The sequence below is a fragment of the Sinohyriopsis cumingii genome, chromosome 7, assembly GCF_028554795.1.
Source record: "Sinohyriopsis cumingii isolate HCF-2022 chromosome 7, ASM2855479v2, whole genome shotgun sequence".
Classification (NCBI taxonomy): Eukaryota; Metazoa; Mollusca; class Bivalvia; order Unionida; family Unionidae; genus Sinohyriopsis; species Sinohyriopsis cumingii.
The window spans coordinates 69,641,193-69,666,950 of record NC_142967.1 but is presented as its reverse complement, the minus strand read 5'-3'; the positions used below and the strand labels follow the sequence as shown (position 1 = coordinate 69,666,950).

At 37.1% G+C, this 25,758-nt stretch overlaps 1 protein-coding gene across 3 annotated transcripts in view; it reads left to right on the top strand.

The window, feature by feature from the left end:
• LOC149795471 (matrix metalloproteinase-21-like) overlaps positions 1–25,758 on the top strand; it is a 168,455-nt gene that overhangs the window by 95,610 nt on the left and 47,087 nt on the right. For 2 of the 3 annotated variants that reach the window (XM_089965261.1, XM_089965263.1), the window contains exon 2: positions 12,658–13,163. In XM_089965261.1, coding sequence (XP_089821387.1) covers positions 12,999–13,163 — 165 coding nt within the window. In that variant the 5' untranslated portion in view covers positions 12,658–12,998. Of the gene's footprint in view, positions 1–12,174; positions 12,553–12,657; positions 13,164–25,758 lie in introns of those variants that run through there. The other variant, XM_089965260.1, reaches the window with a different exon arrangement.

Sequence of the window (25,758 nt, the reverse complement as noted above, 5' to 3'; positions counted from 1 at the left end):
TATATTCTGTTTGCCTTGAACCGACATGTCTACTGTTTTTGGTGCCTGCCTCTTCTTCCTATCCACCTATTGGTATTTCACTGTTTACTTACAGTAAAGTAACCATGAGATGTGTACAAGCCTCGCTTCAGTTTCAAGAACAACCCAATCCCGAAACATCTAATTATCAAATACATCAATATCTTCAATTATTAAACAATGATATCTGAAAAAGTCACATCATAGACTGAGGTTAGGAAATTTGACAGGTGCCAGTTTACGAATCTATCGTCTATCACTTATTATTCCAACTGATTGACAAGTTTTCAACCAGATTTAACTGAAACGATACGCATTTATGGTGACTGCACGGCAGGAAACAAAATATACATTGAAACGCAAGGATCAGAAATACTGCAAAGTGTCAGGAATAGGTGTGCACCGAGCCACACCTGGTGCAGACCCTCTGTCTAGCAGTGTTAAGTTATAATTACCATCTGGAAGTCCGCTTTTCTAATGAATGAGTCACACAATTTCCTAGTGGTGTATTTAATCTAATTAGTGTAGGTCATCTGAAAACAAAAGATGAAAGGTGGTTTGCACGAAATTCGTATGAATCATTTCATATCCCCAGAAGGGTAAAGCTGTCAAACTGCTTCATAGATATCGCTATTATTTTGACACTACTGCGCGCACACATATAATTCGACATGAAAGAATGGTGCATGCATAAAGCTCGACTATGTCTTGTATGATGGTGTCAGTTAATGCTGAATTTTTTGATGTTTGGTTTTGACGTAACTAATCCTCCACCAGCTTTTCTAGTTAAATTTTTTTTTCGACATTTAACGAGGAAACTTGATAGTCATTTTATAGTTTTATCACGAAGACAGGTGTTACTTCTAACAACGCTAGCTTGAAATCTGAAATCATGGATTACGGAAACCGATCAAAGTGGCTATAGGGACCCACCACTTAATGGGGGGGGGGGTATTTTCTTTCATTTAAAGTACTTTTTTATATTTACTTCAAGATAATTTACTTTATTCAGCTAATTTAATGGATATAATTAGTTCTTTTTTGCATATCAGAGCAAGAATATTTTTTGCAGGTTTATTAAGGGCAGGATTTTTTTTAAATACTAAGCCCCACACCACTAATCCCCACCCCAAAATTCAAATGGACGGTAATTTATCGTCATACACTTTTCGTATATACCTTTTTTCTTGTGTGTCCCGATTGTAATTTTGAACAGTAACGACTTAAGTAGCTGATTTGAATATGCAGACCGTCCCTTTGTAAACCGTGAATAGCCTTGTTTCTTATACACACATATATGCAGTAGTGATGTCATATTATTGTAATTGTTTTACCTATGTCTGCCTTTATTATTATTATTATTAGAGTTGTTGTTGTTTGCTATGAACACTGTTCGTGGCTGATGAATTGAAGCTTGAATTCAGCAATATCTTTCCTGAGATTAATTCCACGTGCAAGCATCGGCCTCGATATGTTGACATTTGACCCAGAACGGCAATCATTATGAAAGCATCGGCCTCAAGATGTTGACATTATAACCCAGAACGACTAGCATTATGAAAGCATCGGCCTCGATATGTTGACATTATAACCCAGAGTGGCTAGCATTATGAAAGCATCGGCCTCGAGATGTTGACATTATAACCCAGAACGACTAGCATTATGAAAGCATCGGCCTCGAGATGTTGACATTTAACCCAGAGTGGCTATCATTATGAAAGCATCAGCCTCGATATGTTGACATTATAACCCAGAACGACTAGCATTATGAAAGCATCGGCCTCGAGATGTTGAAATTATAACCCAGAACGACTAGCATTATGAAAGCATCGGCCTCGAGATGTTGAGATTATAACCCAGAACGACTAGCATTATGAAAGCATCGGCCTCGAGATGTTGACATTTAACCCAGAGTGGCTATCATTATGAAAGCATCGGTCTCGAGATGTTGATATTATAACCCAGAACGACTAGCATTATGAAAGCATCGGTCTCGATATGTTGACATTATAACCCAGAGTGGCTAGCATTATGAAAGCATCGGCCTCGATATGTTGACATTATAAACCAGAACGGCTATCATTATGAAAGCATCGGCCTCGAGATGTTGACATTTAACCCAGAACGACTATCATTATGAAAGCATCGCCCTCGAGATGTTGACATTATAACCCAGAACGACTATCATTATGAAAGCATCGCCCTTGAGATGTTGACATTTAACCCAGACTGGCTAGCATTATGAAAGGGGAAAAAAGGGCAAAAGAAAAGAAAATTACACTTTCACTCTTATCTCTATAAAGTTTCTTATGTAAAAGATTTTGGTATGTTGTTTTAAAAGGTGGGGGAAGTATCTTTTTGGCAACTGGTTGGTAAATTCAGAACTTGAGTTACATTGAACGAAATGCATGCATTCATAATATTTGTGTAATAACTTATCATATACGTTGAAAGTGATCACACTGATACTGTTTTAACTTAATAGGTGATATTAGCTCAAAATAATCAATATTAAATCAGTAGTACGGGAACACCTGTTTATATCATCAAGTTTTAAGTAAAGGGTTGTAATAATTCTCTCCTTTCGTTGGACCTTATTTGAATCAGGAAATATACAGGTGAGCGCAATTACCACCTGCTTTGAATTCTGCATTTTCTTTACTGATAAACAACTTCAGATGAGTATGGAATCTGAATGATGCCTGTCTTTAGAAAACAGAGAAGTTCTTCTAGAAACTTCATCGAAATTATCCTGTTTCATTTCATGTTATGCCGCATGTTAAAGAAATTCAAAGTTGGTTACAGTGCTCATTAGATAATTGTGTAGTCAGGAATTGGTGAAGGGTGTGTGAATCCTGCAATATATGGGGAATATTTTCAAAGATTGTACTGAAATACTGAAATAGACACATAGTATTATCAAACTTATGTAGAAGCATCATTGTTCCCATTCGCAAGCATTGTCTTAATATGAAAACGTTCCAAAATGTTTAGAGTGGACATAGAAATAACGTATTTGTTAAAAAAAAGATCTATTTCTATGTGGAAAATCTATTTTTCCCTTTGCGCAACAAATCCGGGGTAATTTAGGCATTAATCTTACTCGCTATACCTCCTTTGATTGAGGCACAGGTCAAAATCTTGAAATTTATGTTTGATCTACTACTCTCTTTCTAAATGAAGAAAACGCGATTTTCGACCCCGCGGTTAACCAGCCTCTGCTGAGAGCAATTATTTCTCACGACTTCAGTTTGAAATCTATGCAGAAGACGAAATCTATGGTGCTCTAATCAAAACAAACGCAATCGTCAATAGTTAAAATAAAAAGTGTGAAGTTCATATGTTGAAACGCAGTAATAAACAAAAAGTACCTTTCTTTTGTAATTGTGTATATTAGAGACCAAATCTCCGAGTGTAATACACTAGGAGACCTAAACTTCAGGTTCATTATAAATTCATAGTGGTTTACCATCATCCAGGGATAAATAAAAAACGAATTAGGCTGGATAAGGGTTAGGCTGGATAAGGGACAGGAACTTCCTCTCATTCGACATTCTGCGGATTATTTGTTTTATAAACATAACTTAAATCATACTGCCGTGTATATTTAAAGGGATGGACTGTTTACAATGGTATTGCAACCCTTGTTCAGATGGTCCATCAGTTTACTGAAGACTATGTTTGATGTTGTTACACTTACGCCGATTTAAAAAATAAACAGTGATTGCTTAACCTCTGTCACTAGGCCCACTTCGGATTTCATCGTTATGCAGTAGAAAGCCAAACCGAATTCTCTTTGCAATTCTGAACAGGCCGAGTTAAACGGCTGTTGGGAAGACATACGGACGAATTGTGTTGTTAATGCTGAAGGAATTGTTTTTTTTTATACTTGGAGACGATATATGTAAAAAATAATCCCTCCTCAATTTAGTTTCGTCGATCATGTACAATTTGGAAAATGGTTAAAAATGTAAATAAAATTGTTTTATAAAAGCTGTATATGAAAAATGTCAATCGATAATACGCATGTTACTTCTGCATTCGGCAAGACAATGAAATTACGAATATCGTAAGGGCTGAGAAATATGTCTCGCATCGAAAGTTTTACGTCAGGCATTATAACGAGGTTATATGTAAGCTATCGTTCTTGCATAATTACCACAGTTGCAGGCGAAATAAAAACAAATCAGACAAATCTTATCTTAAGCTATTAAAAGGCCCCGCCTCTGTGATAATGGAAGAGGGGGGTGCATAACCAGACTTCCTCTTTGATAAACAACTTCTGAAAGAGCATCAGAAACTTTCTTAGAGCTGATAATGTGAAGAAACTCCGATAATGGTTGTGAAAACGTACATGCGCATTTGCGATGAAACCTGTTGCATGGAAGTGCCACGTGTATTTATCATTTACCTGCATAAAGATGTCAGCAACTGGTGGCTCATTTATTTAGACTTTAATAAAATTTATTGATATGTATCAAGACTCTTTCTCATAGTTTTCATTTTGCGTGTTTGTTTGATGCCTAACGGGAGAACTACACATAGAGGTTATTTTCGTACCGATGCAATTGGAGTAAAGTAACTTGTCCAAACACACCACTGCAGCTTGCCCAAGTACCTTGAACACACCACGTCAGCTTGCCCAATCTCGTCTGGGCGAGAATCGAAACGCGCTCTTTCGTTAGCCAATCAAGCATGCTAACCACTTAGTCACGTACATGTATGATCATGGGAGCTCGCAAATAGGGGCAGTGGGGCTTTCCCTCCACCCAGATTTCACCTCTAAACATGTTTCGTCTACATCCGTAAAACGTTACAACTAACCACTACGTTTGCCCTTCACACACAAAACAATTCTGAGGGCGCCCCTGTTTATGATCTTTTAAATCGGGTCTTATCTTGTGCAGAATCGAATCTCCCTGTGTATAGCTGGAAAAACAAAGTTTTGTCATCTCATCCCTACGTTTCCACAGAGGACTTTGTATACACCATTTGGGTCGTTATCCAAGTTAGACTTGTGTGATATTTTATGTTTGCATTTTTATTTGTATATGCCCTCCAAAATGTTCATGATAAGGAGCTTTCCGTCCATCACTATGTCTGTTCATCTGTTACCTTGATCGTAATTCAGTCTACAAGTATCAGACTTTGTCTTTGGCTTGCACTTGAAGTGTTAAAAAGTCTAAGGGTAAAGTCACAGTGACTTAAAGAAAAAGAATTACTTCCGCATACTATCTTTAGTTCTACGTCACAATCCTGGATGTTACAGTTAATATTGGTTATGTTAAAGTTTTGTTTAAAGACCTCCTATGTTGACCAAAATTCACGACCAGGGAGAAACGTTGGTCAGTACTTTTCAGTGTCATCCAATCTTTACTAGTGCCTTCACTTGTAATTATTAAATGGGGGGGGGGGTATATACCGTTCACGATAATCTTGCATTTACTGAAATATATTGCATCTCACTAAATAGCTTGAAGGAATCAGCATCCATTGTCTTCCCACAGCATCTTAATTTATATGAAGGTGAACTCTCAGAAATTATAATTTTCCCATCGAATTCGTCGAGTACAATTGTGATAGTTAAAAGTGAACCAGTGTGTGTGCAGTAATAGTCGTCGACTTCATACATAAACCGATAAAGCCTGGAAAGCGCATTGGGAAACCAATTGCTTTGAACCTGTGCTGACAGGGGTTTTGTTCCTGTTCTTCTATTCTTCAATCATTGTAGCACGAAGTCCTGAATAATGGTGCCCAAGTATTGTGAAACTTTTATAGCAGAGAGCAAGTGAATGGCGCTTAAATGGGACCACTTTGGCTTTTGGAAGACAACCCATTTCTGTCCCAGATTACAGTTATATGGGAACTAAATCACTCCACTCAAATGACATGTAACTCGAAATATCCGTTTATTTTATATACTTTTAGGACATAAATGGGTACCAATATCACATCGTTTGTCTCAGCTGTATATCTATGTTCTCATTACTAGCTTATAAGTCGGGTCCAAGTGCAAACTGCACAGACCCAGATCTGCCGTAACAATGCACGTTTATTGTAATATTAATTACTACGTGGAAAAATGAGACAACGAATAGTGGGGAATTGTTTAAAGTTAAAAATTTGTTGTATAACGATTTTTCCACGTGTATTGGATTGCAAGAAAGGATCTAAATGCCAACAGCAAGCATGCAGATGGTAATTCTAGTTTCGAATTTGCACACCTCCAGTGTATGCAGCCCAGTGTTGAATAATACCGACCTAAACAAAATACTCATCGCAATATTCAAACAGCATCTGCCCACCCACCCGTTATGAGAATCGTCTTTTTGCTATTGACATCATGGCACGTTCCTTTTGGCAATGTCGCTGACCTATATTTTATTTACTTAGACATGCTTCCATTCGTTATGTCTGTAGTCTACATTTTGTTTACTTTCTTGATGTTGATAGACAGTGTTGATAGCTATGAGTCGAGTGTGATTAAGTTTTCTTAAATTAATTCACCGACGTAGCTCAGTCGCGCTCAAACAAATTGCCTATAGTCCTGTGTGAAATACAGCATTACGGCACCCACGTTTTTCTGGAGTGTTTTGGAGACGATGTCATTTTTAGGCCCTGTAGGTGATGATTATATTGGATTTGTTCATTCACAACGCATAAACTTTCCAAAAAGGGAACTTGTCGTTACCATTTGTACCAATCGTTCCATATGCTTACCACCCTCGCCCACCAGAAAGGTAGAAAAGATGCTCAATATTTTGAACTACATTAGTCACGGACTTGGAATTACTTAATATACAAATTGCTGGATTTTTGTGCTGTTATCTCTGTAGATTTCCACGGACCTTCATTGCAGGATGGTCCAGGTTTTCATTGTATTTGAGACCTGGCTAAGTACGTTAAGTAAGTGAGTATGTTCGGTAGTACGAATCAGAATTTTTCTGATAAAGCTAGGACACACCTCGCCCTCGTACTTTCATTCACAGACGAGGGTTTAGTAACTAGACTGGTTGTCATTCATTTAGTGTGTGAGCAGTTGAGTCATTGACAGATATGGACACCATCTAAATGTTTGTCATCTGGTTTTACCGCACTTGCTTCTCTCAGTGTTTCCGGTGTTAGCTATATTTACACCCCTGTTCTTGTTTCCAAGTGTCATATTACCAAACTGATGTAACCTTGTCCGAATATCAATTTTGTACACTTCAGGCAAGCGGAACTGCGCTCGATATTTTTTTCAAGGGCCTCTACGCGGAACACTGAACTAAAACGTAGTTGGTTAGGTGGTTGGATAGTATGTGTTTAACGCCATGTTTCAGCACATGGCGGCTAGTATATTTGGTGGAGAAAGAAACCGGGAAAACACCGCGAAGAAACATCTTTCCATGGGAAGCTTCTGGCACGTTTTCTCACATACCCATATTAGACGAGTCCGAGATTCGAACCCACGCAGACAGAGGTGAGATGCAGTGATCTTTAAAGTGAACCGCCTTAGACCACTCGGCCATCTGAATAGTCCCTTCTAAGTGACATATCGACATATCGCACGAGCTTACAATAAGACTAGTGTCTGCATTTCGAGCCAGCGATCGAAAGAGCATTGATTTAAAACAAGAAATCTTAACCTGAAGGTGAAAAGATTGAACGAGTATGTTACAAAATGAATTGTCGAAAAATAATGATTCGTCCGGGTAAGGGTAAAACAAATTAAATACTTTAACAAAATGTTAACACAAATGTTTTGTGACTTTACCCCCTAGTCAAAGCGACGAGCGAGCATGTCTAAGCATGTCTTGGCTTCATAATGATTCTTCCTAAGTTTGAACAAAATCCATCAAGAGGTTAAGGAAAGATAAATAAAAAGTGCTAGAACCAAAACGTTAACGCACATTTTCTTTGTGACCTTGGTTCCATGGTCAAAGAGGCGAGCAATCGTGTTCAGAATGTAATATCTCAGCCTCGAAAGAGTCATCACAGGTATTATGAACACACTCCATTAAAATTTAGGAAATGTGAAGAAACAAAAAATATTAACCAAATCCTTAATTGAAAGTTTCAGTGATTGTAACCTTGACCGTATAGCTAAAAGGGAAGCTAGTGTGTTGCATAATGTATTGTCTTAGTTTAATAATGATTCATCCCAAGTATGAACAAAATCCATTGAGGGCTTTAGGAAATATAGGAAATGAAAAAAGAAGGGAAAACAACTGACCAAAACATGAATGCAGATGTTATATCCATGTAACCTTGATCCCAAGGTAAAATGGGAATGCGAGCGTCATTGATATTGAGAATAATTAAGGGGTTCATTAAATATATACAGATTAAAAACTTTAAACAAAACCTTTCGAAAGTGTTGATACCACGGGTGCTACGAGAAATATGACCACCTTTATCTCGCTTTCCTTCTAGTATGGGCTCAACAAGCGTATATGCGTAAGACAGAGAAAGTCATTGATAATTGAGAAAGTGCTTTTTCTTTTAAAGGATACACATTTTTGTAATTAGAGGAAGAGTACAAACATTATTCATTTGACAGTTTCGTTGAGGAAGTTTAGCTTCTTCGATTTGTATAAAACTCTCACATTGATAAATTGTTGGGGGTTTTGGGGGGCTTGGGTTGGTGCATGAGGGTATATGGAAGCTGTTTTATTTAATGAAGTCAGAGAGTACTTCCTAATTTAACCGGCCAAGTCATACCATGGATGTATAAAAATGGTATTAGCTGCAGCCTAACTTGGCGCTCAGCATTAAGAGGTTTGTGTCAGGATCATGTGACTGGATGGGATATGATGCCACATGTCTGCGGCATGATGCCGCAGTGACAGACAGCATTATAAACTGCCACACTGCAGACATCGTAGCGATATGACTCAAATTGTTAAATCTACATTAAAAAATAAAAATAATAAAAGCACACATACATATTATGATCATTCAATTTCATAAGTGCACTCACATTTATCACTTAATACCAATGAAAATTAAACTGTGGTCGTAATGACCAACTTTTTTATTGCTAAACACGCTATGCCAAGGTTGGGGATTATATACAATACAGGCGAACCAGGCAAGATATCATGCAGCAGAATTTCCCGTTGGGTCATTTTTAGCACAGCCCTTCCACTTTGTATCCTATTATATGCATGAAAGAGAAAAATAATGTTTCATTTGGTTTGAATTTAAGTTTCATGCAAAGTATCAGTTATATCCGTATTTACTTACATTGGCCTCTATGTTCATGTGGTGTACGTGGTTTTGACACTAAAAGCATTATGGGATTTTACACAACTGGTTTGTGTGCAAATGTTTACAGAGAACGAGGGAATAATTTTCAACCGTGTAAGACCGTAATTCTTACGTAGTCAATTATTACATAGATAAATACATTCAAAAAGGAGTTTATAAACACGAAATCTTTTGTCCTCGAACAGCACGTGTGATTCAGATGTTTAACGTACGACTAACGTCCCAAAAATGCACTTGTCAAACCAACTAAAACCGACCGTATAATGTCAGAATGTTGAATTCGAAATCTTGTCAAAATTAGTGGTATTTAAAATTTTCCCTCCTGCTCCTGCTTCTTCGAGGAATAACGGATTTGATATATAAACATTGCCCTCGCACCCTCCCTGTGTCCTAGTTTCTTTGCTCATCCTACACTGAGGAAATTCATTTTAAAACAAAGATATATAAAGTAAGAAATGAAAAGGAGAACAATAAAAATAAACCACCTTTAAAGGATAACGGAGACTTAAAAAAAGAACAAAATATTTTCATATACACGTCTTTTACAAAGCACGGCAATTGAATGGTGTTTCTAAAAACATCTTGCTTCCTTCACAAACTGATATATTATCACATTTTAAATCCAACACGGCCTATGTCAGAAAAAAATCAAGACGTAGTTTAAGTACGGACTGAACATGCTTAATGAATTAACTCGAACTACAACGCACCAACTGATCAGGACACGCATACGTTTGTTTGATTAAAAATTCGGTCGCCAAGGTCTGTTAGCTCAGACTTCAAGGTTACATCACATTACAACAGAGTAAACGGCACATGTGCTCCCTCTGAGGCCGTTTTCTACGTATTAGAGACAGAGCAATTCCCCAAGCCTAGCTAATCGCTGTACTCCCAAGTCAATATCAGAGAGCTGGCCAATTCTAAATAATCCCTGAATAAATACATACTTAGTTTGGTTTTGCATGAAATACAATAGGGTATATGTTACGTCAATATGGATTTGAAATTATTGATTAGATATTAAATACAATAGGGTATGTGTTACGTCTATACGGTATTGAATGTATAGGGTATATGTTACGTCTATACGGTACTGAACGTATAGGGTATATGTTATGTCCATACGGTATTGAATGTATTGATTAGATATGAAATACAACAGAGTATATGCTACGTCTATACGGTATTGAATGTATTGATTAGATAGATATAACCACATTTTCACATATATTTTTTCTTTAATAAATGTATATTCACTCCGTTCAACCTAGTAATAGTTTTCGCCATCCACGTCTACCGACATTTAAACTTAGTCAAACCTTGCTTTTTTCCTTTGAAAATAGTATCGTTTTAAAAGTTGAAATTCAGTTGTCATATGTACAGTCTTGTATTGTAACGATTTGAACATCTGAAACAATAGTACACTGTTTAAAAAAAATCACTAAAGATCAAATCACTGTTTAATTTAAATTTTTAATAATGTTTTGAATTACGTATTTAACATACTTTGTAACGAATATTCAACATGTAAGACTTACTTCCTTTGTTAAAAGGTACAGAATATTTTAAAATATGTCGTCGGAAATTAATTAATGCTCGATGTCGTCTACTAGATTTTTCACTGAATTTAGGTCCATTTTGTTTATTTATGTATTTATTTTATTGATGGTTTAGATATTAAACATGATAGATGCCCATCGCACTCCAAAATCAAGATTAATATATTTTCTTTGCCTTAACGATTGCTACTGATGTCAATTCAACATTTGTCTTTATTGGCACGAGTAATAAATGTCATTAACGGCTATTGTTTAGCTTTGTTACAGAGAATGGTGATTTACTTTTAACAAGCAGTATGCTATGCAATCAAAGTATACAGACGCTAGTTGTTGACCGAAACTCATCTTACAGCAAAGACACACTATAGTCTGTTTCCAACAATAACTATACGACTGGAAGTCTTTGAAAAGGGCTCACTATAGCTACTGTTTTCAATGTTGAATAATTAAAATAAGATAGACTTTGTCTTCAGTACTATTACTTCCTGGATTTTAAACAAACAAAAAATTCAGGAATGATGTAATTCAGAGTCTCTTTATAAAAATCGAGAGTGAATTACAGGTACATTAACAGAAATAGACTATAACATTTGAAAGCCTTAGGAATGACTCCCAGTCACCTGTGTGTTCGTAGTAAATCGCCGTACGCTATAAACAGCAGTGACAATCTTGCTGCCAGTTTGATTCTACCCATGAATGAATTTAAGCGATTCCGCCTCTTGCAGGTAACGTCACATCGTTTTTAATGGTATTTATATAAATTAAATTCAAATTTGGAGCAAGCAGTAGTTTTCAGAGTGATAGCATGCTTCTCGTCCTCAAAAGAATCACTTAAAATTTTTCAAAGATAGTGTTCATGTATTTCTAAATGTCTTTGTTCCGATGAATAAGGGTCAAGCCTTTGTACTTCAGATCAGACACATGTGAATACAGGGCAATGGTAGGCATCACCTGTACTTGGCCATGCAGAAATGATGGGGCTATGTTGGCTTCCCAAGTGCTGGTGTTAGGTAGACACTGGTCGAGTTGGGAGTATTATATGTTGATCAGTAGGAGGTTTTGATAAGACTAAAACGGCAGAAACAATATATAGACCTGGCAACCACTTTGCAGAGTCGGTGAGTGACATGATATTGCCTTTGTATTAGAGAGCAGTACTGGGCATGCGCCAACTGCAAGAAGCATAAAACGCTTCTAATCCCCCCACGTGCCGAATCATTGTACTACTACGGACTGACGTCGTATCGCGCTAGCCTCTAGCCAAATGGCCCGAAGTGCAGTGCAGTTTCATACCTATACTGCAAATGATGGCAAAGTGTGAACTCCGAACACTAAACAAGTAAAATCAGGCGATGCTCACCAGCGCTGTTATCATTGGTTAATTGTTACTATAATGTTTGCCACAGTTCGTCCCACGGATTAGGCGAGAAGCCAAGAGATATATCTGTGTTTTATTGTGGATTAGTTTCTTGTCTAAAGAATACATGGTGCGCGACATAAAGCTATCCTCTTTTGCATCAATCTGCACTAGCATCATGGCAACGTTTGAAAACTTTGTGAATGGAACACAAGTTTTAATGTTTTTGAAGATTTTGTCGTAAAATTAACAATACGCTTTTAATGGACTTTTTTGAGTGTCATTTTCTCTGTTTTCTTCATTGACTACGTTCGGTTAGCTTATTGGAGGGTGTATCTTACTACAAGACCACTTGATATATAATTGGTAAGGAAATAATTGGAGTCAATTAAAGTTTTTTTTAAAGTGGTGTTGTTGAAATTAGAAGGAAAATAACGGTGGATTTATTGTTGGTGTTTATTTTCGTTTCAGATGGATGGACAAGTCGACTCCAATTCATGCAGCGGAGCAACGTAATATATTTTTATCCAACTCCCACGACATCTTAATTTTCCGTGCTATGTTGAATTATAGTACAACTGGGCGACATGTTCTCTTCTGTGTGGTACGATTCGCGGGAGGACCACGCGGATAATAGTAACAGCTGATTCTATAAAACAGGTTGAATCTGAAGACGGCGGACCAATACTCACGTGATAAAGTGGGAAAACGACTGTCAAAAAATAAAATAGTTTAGAACGTTTGGTAATATTTAACAGCTGTCCATACTGCCAACGCCAAGTTGGCGTGTACTGATTATTCTTTCTCGGATCATGGCCAGAGATTTGGTTCAAAAGTCTATAGCAATAATATCGGTGTTGACAGTGTTAAGCCCGGGGACCGGGGAACAGTTCTTTCAGTACCGGGACCACAGGGACCAGGCACTGTACAATGTGGACAAAAAGACTGTAGCTGTACATAACACATTCGAGGCAGAGGTAGGCTTTTGTAACTTATTGATGTTGGGTAGTATAAGTATAGATAGATTTGTAACAATGTTGATGTTGGGATAATATCAGTATTAGAGTATTGTAACATAGATGATGTTGAGATAGTATTAGCACTAGTAATACCATTGTAACAGTGTTGCTGCTGGGTTGTATTAGTATTAGTAATACCATTGCATCAGCGTTGCTGCTGGGTTGTATCAGTATTAGTAATAGTATTGTAAGTGTTGCTGCTGGGTTGTGTCAGTATTAGTGATAGCATTGTAACAGTGCTGCTGCTGGGTTGTATCAGTATTAGTAATACCATTGTAAGTGTTGCTGCTGGGTTGTATCAGTATTAGTAATAGCATTGTAACAGTGCTGCTGCTGGGTTGTGTCAGTATTAGTGATAGCATTGTAACAGTGCTGCTGCTGGGTTGTATCAGTATTAGTAATACCATTGTAAGTGTTGCTGCTGGGTTGTATCAGTATTAGTAATAGCATTGTAACAGTGCTGCTGCTGGGTTGTATCAGTATTATTGATAGCATTGTAAGTGTTGCTGCTGGGTTGTATCAGTATTAGTAATAGCATTTTAACAGTGTTGCTGCTGGGTTGTATCAGTATTAGGAATACATTGTAACAGTGTTGCTGCTGGGTTGTATCAATATTAGTAATACCATTGTAACAGTGTTACTACTGGGTTGTATCAGTATTAGTAATAACATTGTAACAGTGTTGCTGCTGGGTTAATATCATTGTAACAGTGTTGCTGCTGGGTTGTATCAGTATTAGTAATATCATTGTAACTCTTAGATTTAGCATTTATAGCGCTGTCAAAGGATAGGTATAACAACTGGCACTAGCAGTGTTAATTTCTAATTTGTCTCTGGTTGATGTTGATCCTATCTCACCAGTTTAATATTGAGAAAAAATTGTTTTGAAAAACTGAAATAGGTTAATCACTTGCCTTGAACAATGTTTTAAAATGAATTTTCAGATTGCATGCCAACTTATTGTGCATCAACAAGATTACCAATAATAATAATAATAATAATAATAATAATGATAATAATAATGAAAAAAAATAATGACGACCAAGACGATTAAGATGATAAATATTAATAGGTAAATAAGTAAATCAATAAGGACTTCAGAATGTTTTTAATAACAGTAATACATAGGTATTTAATACTTTAATAGTCGTTGAATGTTTACCTGGAATTACACCTTTAAAAGTTCGATATTGTCTTTATTGCTTGCCAACCAGCTCACCTCATTAACATTCAAAGTCAGGGATTTCGGCTTAATTTTTTGTCTCTGTTAGACGCAGACATTAGGTCATATGTTGCACTAGTTGCATCTCATATGAAGATAATGCTGCTGTTGAAGGGTCTCGGATATCAACTAACTACACGCCGTTATCTTCTTGTTTTTCTTGCAAACTTAAGGGTGTGCATTGTGTTTCGCCTTTTCTTACTCTTTGTAGATATTTTTTTCATCTCTTACGTCTAATTAAGTTTAGCACAGGTTTTATTACTAGAGCAAGGGTTTTATTGTTAAAGATCAGACTGATGTATTGTTGTTTGTTATTCGTCACGTATCATTTTATTGTGATTCATTACTGAATTTAGAGCAGAGATCAGTACACTCCCATTTGTATTTTTGATATCCACCTCTGTAAGTGTTCATCTGTCCATTACTTTAGAAGGCTGATAATGTATTTCAAGAGTATTCTTACTTGAAATGTTGTGCATTTCCCATATATGTGTGTGTGTGTGTGTGTGTGTGTGCGTGTATGTGTGTGTGTGTGTGTGTGTGATTGTACGGTTTTGCATTGTCCGTCTGTCTGCTTTTGCTCGGATTTATGGTAAGATATGTTTCAAGTTATAGTCTGCATATTTCTTCCTGATATTACTGTTGTCTACAGTTTCGTACGCATCTTTTTTTATTATATTTGGTTTAACTATGTGTACTAACAACTAAAAAAAATATAATTTTCTTGAGTACCTAAATTTTACTAATAAAAAAGCTATCTGCACCAAAATTGAAGGGGGTGGGGAGAGGAATATACATTTAAGAGTTGATAGCATACGAAATATTAGAAAGTATGAACAATGATTGATAATATTTTAAATTTGCTATTGTTAAAACTTCTTTTTGTTTTATTAGAGAGTAGTGACGTGGAGTAAATTCAAAACAAAATATTTTCATTGAGTTCATGCTTTCAGTTCTAAAACATTTATTTCATCTTAATATTGCCGGAAAAGTTGACGTTTGGTTGTTAATGCTAACCCCTTTATTACGCAATGAAACTTTTAATTTCCAAGATTTGAAATTTATATATGCGTTCAACTGCAATCTTCATAAATAATGATAATGTTTGCACCGAGATTTACGTTATCGTCAAAAACGTCAATGCCCTTTAGTCATTTGTACAGTTCTTAATATTTATGCATAACTAGTGTTATTGTAGATGAACACTTGAGTAATTGTGTAAAGTTCTGTTGTAGAAAAAGAATAGGGTGCGGGGATTAGTACAATGTATTAACTTTGAATGGTGGGATGAAATAGACATACAATACTGTTGTAACAATCCCATATGATAGGATTTCTGACACTGCCTCATTGTTGCACCGGCCTTATACCACTACGAGTCAGATACATCTAAAATACAGACTTGGTAAATTAATTAAAACAAGCTGTAGATGATGAATGTCCAGTCTGAGGTGCTAGCTATTGGGTGTTATTAAATTAACACCAATTTGTACAAAAACTACCCCAGATTCCTTTCTTGAAGCTTCTCTGGTGTGTGTGATCAGATACGCAAAGCGAGATTTAGCTTTAATGTTATTTCTTTTCGAAACCTCCAAACTCTTGGTTTGTTGGACTCTTGATCAAATAGGTGATATTTAGTTCCCACCAATGAATCAGCCACTAACAGTTACTGAGGGGTGTCTTTCGACAAGGCACTTTACAATCTTGTGATCGTTACTTCTCCTAAATGGAAAGTCATATTGGCATGGGGCTGTCGTCATGAGTCTTCATATGTTGTCCAATTGGTCCTAAATGAACATTGGTGCCATCTAATATCCAATAAGCATTGTTATCGATGCACATTCTGAATAAATGGTCATATCAATATGGAGTTTCATCTGAAGGACTTACTATAATGTTGGTCCTAAATGAAAATGGTGCCGATCTGACGCCCAGTATGGCCGCCACGGCAGCCATCCAGTTAAATCTTTTTATCGCTACTCCTTCAGAACGGATGGTCGTATCAATATGGGATTGCACTAAATGACTTATCATATCTAATTGGTCCTAAATAAACTGTTGCCGCTCGCGCATCCACATTGTCCATCTTGCGAATCTTGTTATCGACACTTCCTATGAACTTATTTTCATATAAACATGGAATATTTACTAAAAGACTATAATATCCAGCTGTCCTAAATGAAATCAGTGCCGCTTAGACATCCAATATGGGGGCCCCGAGTGGTCTAAGCGCTTTCCGTTACGGATCACTGCCATCTCACCTTTGTCTGCGTGGGTTCGAGTCTAGGATTCGGCCAATGTGGGTATGTGAGAAAGTTTGCCAGTAGCTTCTCGTGGGTCTGTGGTTCTTCTCGGGGTTTTCCCGGGTTCTTCCTCCACCATTAATACTGGCCGCCTGCAGAGCCTATCGTGTGCTAAAAAATGGCGTAAAACCCCACAACAACAACAACAACAACCTCCAATATGACCGCCACAGTGGCCATCTTTAAATTATTCTAAATGAATAACCACATAAACATTTTTTTTATACTGAAAGACTGATTATCACGTCTAGTAGACTGTAAAGGAAAATGGTGCGATCATAATTTTTTTTTACAACTCCTCATACATGGAAAAGTCGTTTTGACAGGAGTTTTGCATCAGAATAGTTCTTTTAGTATCTAGCTGGCCACAACTGAAAATAATGCCAACTGACCCTCACGTTGGTCGTCACTAATGCCATGTTGAAAATATTATTATGTCTTCTCCTCCCAAATGGATATCTATATCAACACCAATACACTTCTTAAGATATCCATTTGTTTCTAACTGGAAATAGTGCCAGTAGTACATCCAATATGGCCGACACAACGGCTGTTTTCAGAAATCTTGCAGTCGTTAGCTGCTTGTTCACAAATGAAAATGGTACCAAGATGGCCACCAAGGCAGCTAATTTGGAATTCGTATTGTTGAAGAATATCTGAGATAGTTTCAACACTCTGCAGTCAAAAGGAATAAATGGTCTTATCTTCAATTCCTTTAATTTATTTTGGCCCGATAGAACCTTTGTCCATGACCGCTCCGGTGGCCTTAGTGTTTAGAGCGTCCGCCTCGGATGCGCGAGATCTCGGGTTCACACCCCGGCCGAGTCATACCAAAGACTTTAAAAAATGGTATGAATAGCTGCCTCGCATTAGAGGTTTTCGAGGTTAGTGTTAGGACTGGTCGGCCTAGTGTCAGGATAATGTGACTTGGTGTGACATGATGCTACATGCCTGTGGCATGATGCTCCAGTGATAGACATCACTATAAACTGCCACACTGCGGACATCGTAGCGACAAGACTGAACATTTTTTAAAGCTACGTTAAACATTCAAATCACACACACACACACACACACACACACACACACACAGCTCTCTCCATCATAACATCTATTACTACCTATTGCATTGTTTACTGCTTCGTGACTTCACGTACCTTTCATACGTCTGTCATTCGTTTAGCTTTGCTTTCATCTGATAATTGCTCACTTGTGACGATAAATAACTTTTTAAAAATGTTTCCGGAGCAATGACAACTTCAAACTCCTAAACCTCATGAGACTCTTGCTTTACGATTTCAGTATCACGGTTGAGATGATCAGGGAGCAGACGTGATCTGAGTTATCTGTCAAAGACTAAATAATATGTGCGAGCTTTGGTTAATGGTGTCCAGTTTTCAAAGGCTTTGTTTTGTATACTAGATAAAACGTGCAAAAACTGTACCCTATGTATGTTAATAAATAAATGTAAGATGAATGTGAAACAAGAAAAATTGTGCACCAAAAAAACAAAAGGTCTAGGGTTGGTTGTAAATGCATTTTCCGTCATTTTTCACACAATTTATCTCTGACAACATAAATGTAATTTTCAAACATTTTTTTGAATGCGGCCTCAGAGTGTTAACACCAATAATATGGTTGTACAAATAGTACATAATAGCGCGTATAGTGTATGTGGGATTTTAACAACTTTACTTTCATCACATGCAAAAGACTTGCAACCTATTATATGTACAGCTGTAATTCACCACGACAAGTTTATAAATGTATCAGTCTTCACCGATTACCACAAAACCATACCAATCTGCCACACACCTACTTACCACGTGGATTCGTATATTAGAGGTGAGTGCAATCCAGTCTGTTCCTTTCAGAGGCTTTGTATATGTTGTTGACTTTTACGAATATGTCCGGTTAAATCACTAAGGTTGCGTTTGATTTGGGAACGCAATCGGTTCGAGCTTGATCACCTGTCTGTTTGGCAATTAACTCCGGCCTGTTTCGGCAGAATATAATACAGAGGGTTGCTTTCATGTATAACGCCAGGGACGAAACAAACCAAATCGACAACTGTTATAAATTTCAGCTCATCTGATCACATATGTAAGATGCCATAAACGAAAAATAGCGATATGACGAAATATGAGAATATATTAGCGAAAATACTTTGCAGTGTACATGAATGACTCGGTTATTACGCCTTACGTAACGACACCTTCATAATGTCATATGTAAGGTAAGGATTTCCTATAGAACAGTTGTGATGTAAGTATCTTAACTTAAGTAACACTAGAGATAAAACGTTATCAAGTATGTCACGACAAACCAAACTGGGTTTCGCATCTTACGAAACTTGAGATTCTCGTTTGCTAAGAGAGTAGGTCGAGATATTGCTAGCAAATGTATCACCTAATTTTGACCTTGCGCAGTCTTACGTGTTTTTTTTAAAAATTGTTATCAAGATTGGTCTCGAATGTTGATTTCTTATCGTCATCGGTCTTCATGGCACTTTTGGGAGTGGTTCGTGAAAGAAGAAAATCACGATGTGATTTTAAAACGGGTTGTTGATCATTTCAAGCTGTGAATTTGGAATGCATTTTTCACTGGTTATTAGAATTTATTTCTCTCCGAGATTGTGGGAAAAGTGTCTATACAATGGAACTGGCCTATAAAGTACTGCATTATCAGTGTAAACAAGTATATCTTAAATACTAGACATTTATATGTCATTTTTCAGTGTGTTGTGAAGTACAATTAAACTGACACACGGGTAATGATATAGCCCCGACGTAGCGTGATCCTTTAGGGTTTTGTAGAACTACGTAGAACTTTCAAGAAGCGGTTCATTCCTTATATTGTTGCGTATTCTGTCGCTGAATGAAGCGTTGATTTAGGTTAAAATGTTGCAGCTTGAAGCTTATATTATATCTACATATTAACAAATTTTCTTTAAAATCATCTGGATACAGTCAAATATCCACCGATTATAATTATGCAATTACAGTGCAATGGTATTGTCATTGTTTAATTTTATGTTGCTCAACTGAACGTCAGTATAAAGTCCCTTATTCTTCAGCAGTTTAAAACATTTATTTACATCAAGTTAGTGACCTTAATCCTGGCCAGATTCTCTAATCGTCAAGCGAAAAAAATGTCTGAGTGAGTGACCCTAACTTGACACTTGTAGTTTAAGGAGTCAATTGAAATATCAATGTTCATGTGTTGGTCAATTTTTAGTGAAATTTTGGAAGTTAACAAATTTCATTATTTGTTCTAGAGACAGCTGATTTAATATATTTATCTTTGTGTAAATAGAAAAATGTAATATAAAAAGGTGCTCATATCAGATAGAATTATGTATTTTTCTTGTTTGTGCTCAATTGAAATCACATGATCAAATTATGAGAACATGAGCTGTTAGTTGTCATTTAGGTCTATGTTCTCATTCATCTCGTACTTGTATCAAGTGGGCCCCGATTGGCCGAGTGGTCTAAAGCGCTCTTCGTTACGGATCACTGCCATCTCACCTTTGTCTGCGGCGGTTCGAGTCTCGGATTCAGCCAAAATGGGTATGTGAGAAAGCTTGCCAATAGCTTCTCGTGGGTCGGTGGTTCTTTCCTGGGTTTTCCGTTGTTCTTACCATTAATACTGGCCGCCATGTATAGCCTATCGTGTGCTGAAAAATGGCGTTAAACCCCACAACAACAACAACAACAACTTATCTTAAGTAAATCATTAATATAGTACTGACTGATTAGTGATGGTTCTTATTTTCTAGAATTCTAATGCGCTTGCGTGAATTGAGAAGGAAATCAATGTCTGCGTTCCTTACATAAGGTTTGATTAGAAACGTGTTTGGGAATTTTTCTTTTCATCCAGGTGTCTTTCCAACGTTCGAAATATTCCTTGTAAAGAATAATCGTTTTGTTTTCAAGTAAGTTTTCCCTCCAATAGATTATTTTTCTCTCTTCCAAGTAATTCATTATTACACTGACTTTATGATGACGTCACAATTAATCTTTGACTATGACTTGAGATTGACACTAATATGGAAGAATTATTTATTTTTACCATCTATCCACCCTCCATGATATCTTGGCTGGTTGCAGAATATACACAGACATCACTTATTTACGATGTTCCCACAAACAAATTTGCTTTTAGTTTGTATTTTCGCACGAGATATCCATTAACTTGCTTGTTTTCCATTACACATACACGCATATCGGCACAATCAACTAATGTTTTTCATACCCACGAAAAAAACAGCGGTAAGAAAATAGTAACTTTGATAGGGTACTGCCAAAATAGCGTCTGGGAAAAGCAGGGAAGTCGGGCTGATCTATGCTTATGAATCACATCAAGCTGGCCCGCATATCGTTTTTATCAAGCATTGATAGTTAAAATCATACGCAGTTTTGTCCCGACACAAATGTGGGGATTATCATAGAGTATTATTATTATTATTATTATTATTATCGCATCTTAATTGACTCCCAGGCTCAAGAAGATATAAATCACACATGTAATGAGGACCTCGTGGGTTCAACTGTATAAATCACATCTGTAATAAGGACCTAGTTGGTTAAACTGTATAAATCACACATGTAATGAGGACCTCGTGGGTTCAACTGTATAAATCACATCTGTAATAAGGACCTAGTTGGTTAAACTGTATAAATCACATCTGTAATAAGGACCTAGTTGGTTAAACTGTATAAATCACATCTGTAATAAGGACCTAGTTGGTTAAACTGTATAAATCACATCTGTAATAAGGACCTAGTTGGTTAAACTGTATAAATCACACATGTAATGAGGACCTCGTGGGTTCAACTGTATAAATCACACATGTAATGAGGACCTAGTTGGTTAAACTGTATGAATCATTTCTATAATGAGCACGTCTTCGTGTAACACTGTACCAATCACATATTTAATGACGACAACTTTGGTGACCACTCCGGTTGCTTAGTGGTTAGAGCGTCCGCCTCGGAAGCGAGATATCGTGGGTTCCATCCCCGACCAAGCATACCAAAGACTTAACAAGAATGGTACTAAAGCTGACTAGTTTGGCGCTCAGCATTAAGAGGTTAGTGTTAGGACTGGTCGGCATGGTGTCAGGATAACGTGACTGGGTGGGACATCATGCTGCATGTCTGCGGCATGATGCCACAGTGCTAGACATTACTATAAACTGCCACACTGCAGACATCGTATCGATATGACTGAAAAATTGTTAAAGCTACGTTAAAAATCCATGTCACATACACACACACACACACACACACACACACACACACACACACACGACAACTTTGGTTCAACACTATAAACGACATTTTTAAATGAACGAGCGAGATGGCTCGGATGTGAACAGGGTCGTTGAGAGCGATCATGGGCCCAAGGGTACGAAACACCCGGGTCTCTTCTAGCTCTTGTTCATAGAAAAATTTTGTTTTATAAAATTAAAAAGTTTTGTTCGGCCCGGGGCTCCCTTACGGGCCCGGGACCAGAGGATATATCCCCGGTTGCTCCCCCCTCTTGTCGGCCCTGGATACGAGAAATTGATAAAATTATAGATACTGATGGAGTGAGGGATGGGGCGTGGGACAAGAATAAAATCTGTGGGACAAGAATAAAATCTGCAAGCGATAGATGCATAGTTTGCGAATACATATGTAATGAGCAGTTATAAAGAAATAATACTTAAGCATTTTATTAGTATATTGCTATTATTTTTGAACTAGAATGACGATCGTTCTTGTATTTTAGCTGTGTTGCTATTTGCGATAAATGGAGCTAAATGTTAGCATTAAACGTTTCATCAATTGAGTGATACAGAATGCTGTAAAGTCACGGTTGCTAACTATTTAAATTACCACAACCTGTCCGTCTGACCGCTTTTAATTCACAATGGTATCACATAGCACTTTTCCAGTTTACGGGCGAAAGTTCTAAACAAACAAGTTTTCTGTAGCCTACACCGTTTACTTCAACCTGTCCCTGGTAGCGAATTAACCTTGCGAGCATCTCGAGTTCTGACATGTATTCCCACGACATTGATATCTACTCAGAGTTCCATCACCATGAAAGAGGAGTATTATGTAAACAAAGTTAACGGATCGATACCATCTAATTTGAAAATAACCAAATAAAACAATATAGAATGTAGAATTGACTACAGATATCCCAAACCACTTTCCTTGGGGACGCTCTACATATATTATGAACTTCTGAGAAAGTGGTGGGTGTAAGGTGAAGTTGTTTACATTTGCAACATGCACAATGGTGAGATTGTTGGCATACCTCTATGTTACTGACATGTAATGTGGCTGAAATTTCACTGGGTATTGTACTTGAAGAGATTGTAAATGATGTAAGCACACTGCTAACTAGCATGACTGCTCCCTTGTGCTCCGAAAATCAGCCTGAATTAGTCTAAAGTACACTATACTTAGCAGTTATTACAATAGGGAAAATGAATTTTGACAGACTAGACAATAACAGCTTCTGAAAGTGCAATCAGTGAATTACCAAATATATAAAATGTAAAAAAAAGTTATCGGCTCATTTTTTTACGATTTACCTCTGATGTCCAGGAAGTGAAAATCACCAAGCGGAGCTAGCAGATATTTGAAAGGTGCACATTTGAAGTAAGGTCAAGCTGTATGCTCTATAACCCATAATACACCCATCAATCATATACCAAAATAAAGGGAATTAAATAAAATAAAAAAAAATACCTAAGATATACAGGGTCCTTTTTAAATAACCAGTATAACCAGTGAGGACACCTAGTGAAATTCTTTTTCTTTAAAATTCTAACCTATGCAAAATATGAAACTGGTGAGCGTCACCTTTGCTCAGACTAGCATGATTTGTTCTTCAGCTTGTCGTAAGAGACGACTGACGGAAGCTGGACTGTCGTAAGAGCTTGGAGCTGCGGTAGCTCAGACATTGTCGTACCTGAATCAACCAGGAGAGTACAGATTCAGATCTTATCACCAGATCAGCCTCGATAATGTATTGTGGTGTGTCCTTGGACAAGGCACGTTAATATTTGCATTATTTCTAAATTCCCATCCAGAAGTCATATCGAGGATATCTCAACGGAATCTCTGTTTTATTGAACACATATTAATCATTGGCGTTTATAAGTGTTATTAAATTTTGTATGTGAAATGGTCTATTTAAAGATTATCTTGAAAGTACAACCAACAGCGCTTGCTATAATTAAAGTAGTTATGATATATATATATATATATATATATATATATATATATATATATATATATATATATATATATATATATATATATGAATGGAGTGTATCAGAAAGTGCATTTAAAAAATGTCTCCATGCGAAACTCAGTACATGGTTTACGGTGGATTGTCAATCAATAAGTCCCTTTTTAAGCGATAAAAATTTAAAACGACTTTGTCGACTGAATACCATAAATATCCATTGTTTGCTTTGCTTTTTATAGCAGAACCTAAATAGCGCTTTATGCAGACTGTGTTACAAATTTGGATTTGATATTTATGTCAAATATCCTATACGATAATTGCAAGTCCCTGGAGATTCAGGCTCGCTTTACAACCACCTCTGACCTTTAAATTCAGCATCAAGTTAGATTCAATAGGAACATATCACTCTGGCATGTTTATCTTATTGGATTTCGTCTGTCTGCTATCGTATAAACATTTGCATATTGGCGCCAATTTTCCATGATGTAAACTTTTTTTGTTCTTGGTGCACCCACACTGGAAAAACTAATTTGCTTTTGTCCTGTGGGATAAATCCTTCGTACGTGCTTCATGTGGGTGAAGAACGAGATCGCAAGTAAAACTTACGTTACCTCTTGCCTCGTCCGATATTAGATTTAGTTTGGTGGAGGACGTACATAGGAAGACCAAGGGAAGAACCTCTGACCCAGGGGAAACAACTGGCAAGTTTTCTAACATACCCATGTTGGTCAAGCAAATACTCATACGCACACGGACAGGAGTGAGATGCGATGTAGAATAGGTCTTGTCCACACAGACGATCCATCCTATGTCAAATTCGTGCGATGTACAATAGATCATGTCCACACGGACGACCCATCCTATGTCAAATTCGTGTGATGTACAGTAGGTCATGTCCACACGGACGATCCATCTTATGTCAAATTCGTGGGATGTACGATATGTCGGATAGTCAGAGGGACTTAAGATTCTTGAATACAGTAGAATGTCATGAGCTTAATTGTTCCAGATCCATAGATAAAAACGAGAAAAGATACACCCATAGACGAAGCACACTCTGGGCAGACACGCTTCATTAAATGCCCATATTTTTCGTCGAGAAAAGCAGAAACATCTGTGAGATGATAAAGAGACATATTCTGTTGGGTTGAGTTAGGTTCTCAGTTTCTGGCACAAGTCATTAATTGGCAACTTTTTTAATTTCTTCTCCATTTTTCTTCAAGATAAAGAATCTTTACATTTCGAGAACTTAATTTTGAATCGGGAGTCTACCAGTATCATGCTGATATCCCGTTAACACATTAACCCCTGGAGGTTTTTGTCGTTTTCGCCTGAAATTCAGGTAGGAAACACATTTTGAAAGCTATTTCTGAATATATCATAATACATCAACTTCCAGGTGATTTTCCAATAGTTGTGTTAGAAACATCGTTTTTCATTGGCTATTTTGCTCGCGCATGAGCAGAAGGGTAAATGTTGGAGTTCTTTTTTTGTTTTTGAGACCACTCTTTATTCCAGATGCCCATCTTATCCTACTTTTTGCAGAGGTTCATCTGTCTGTTTGCAGTTCATACCGGTCTGCCTTAGATCTGAGACCAAAAAGTCTAAAATCCAGACACAAAATTTGACTCCGACCACGGGCGATTTTTAGGTGGAAGAAAAATCGGGCCCAAAAAATGAGATTTTCCCCTCTGTATTTTGTAGTGCAACTAGAATTTACAGATTATTTGGTATCATTGTAGAGCTACATCTGTCTACCTTTCTATAATACCACCCA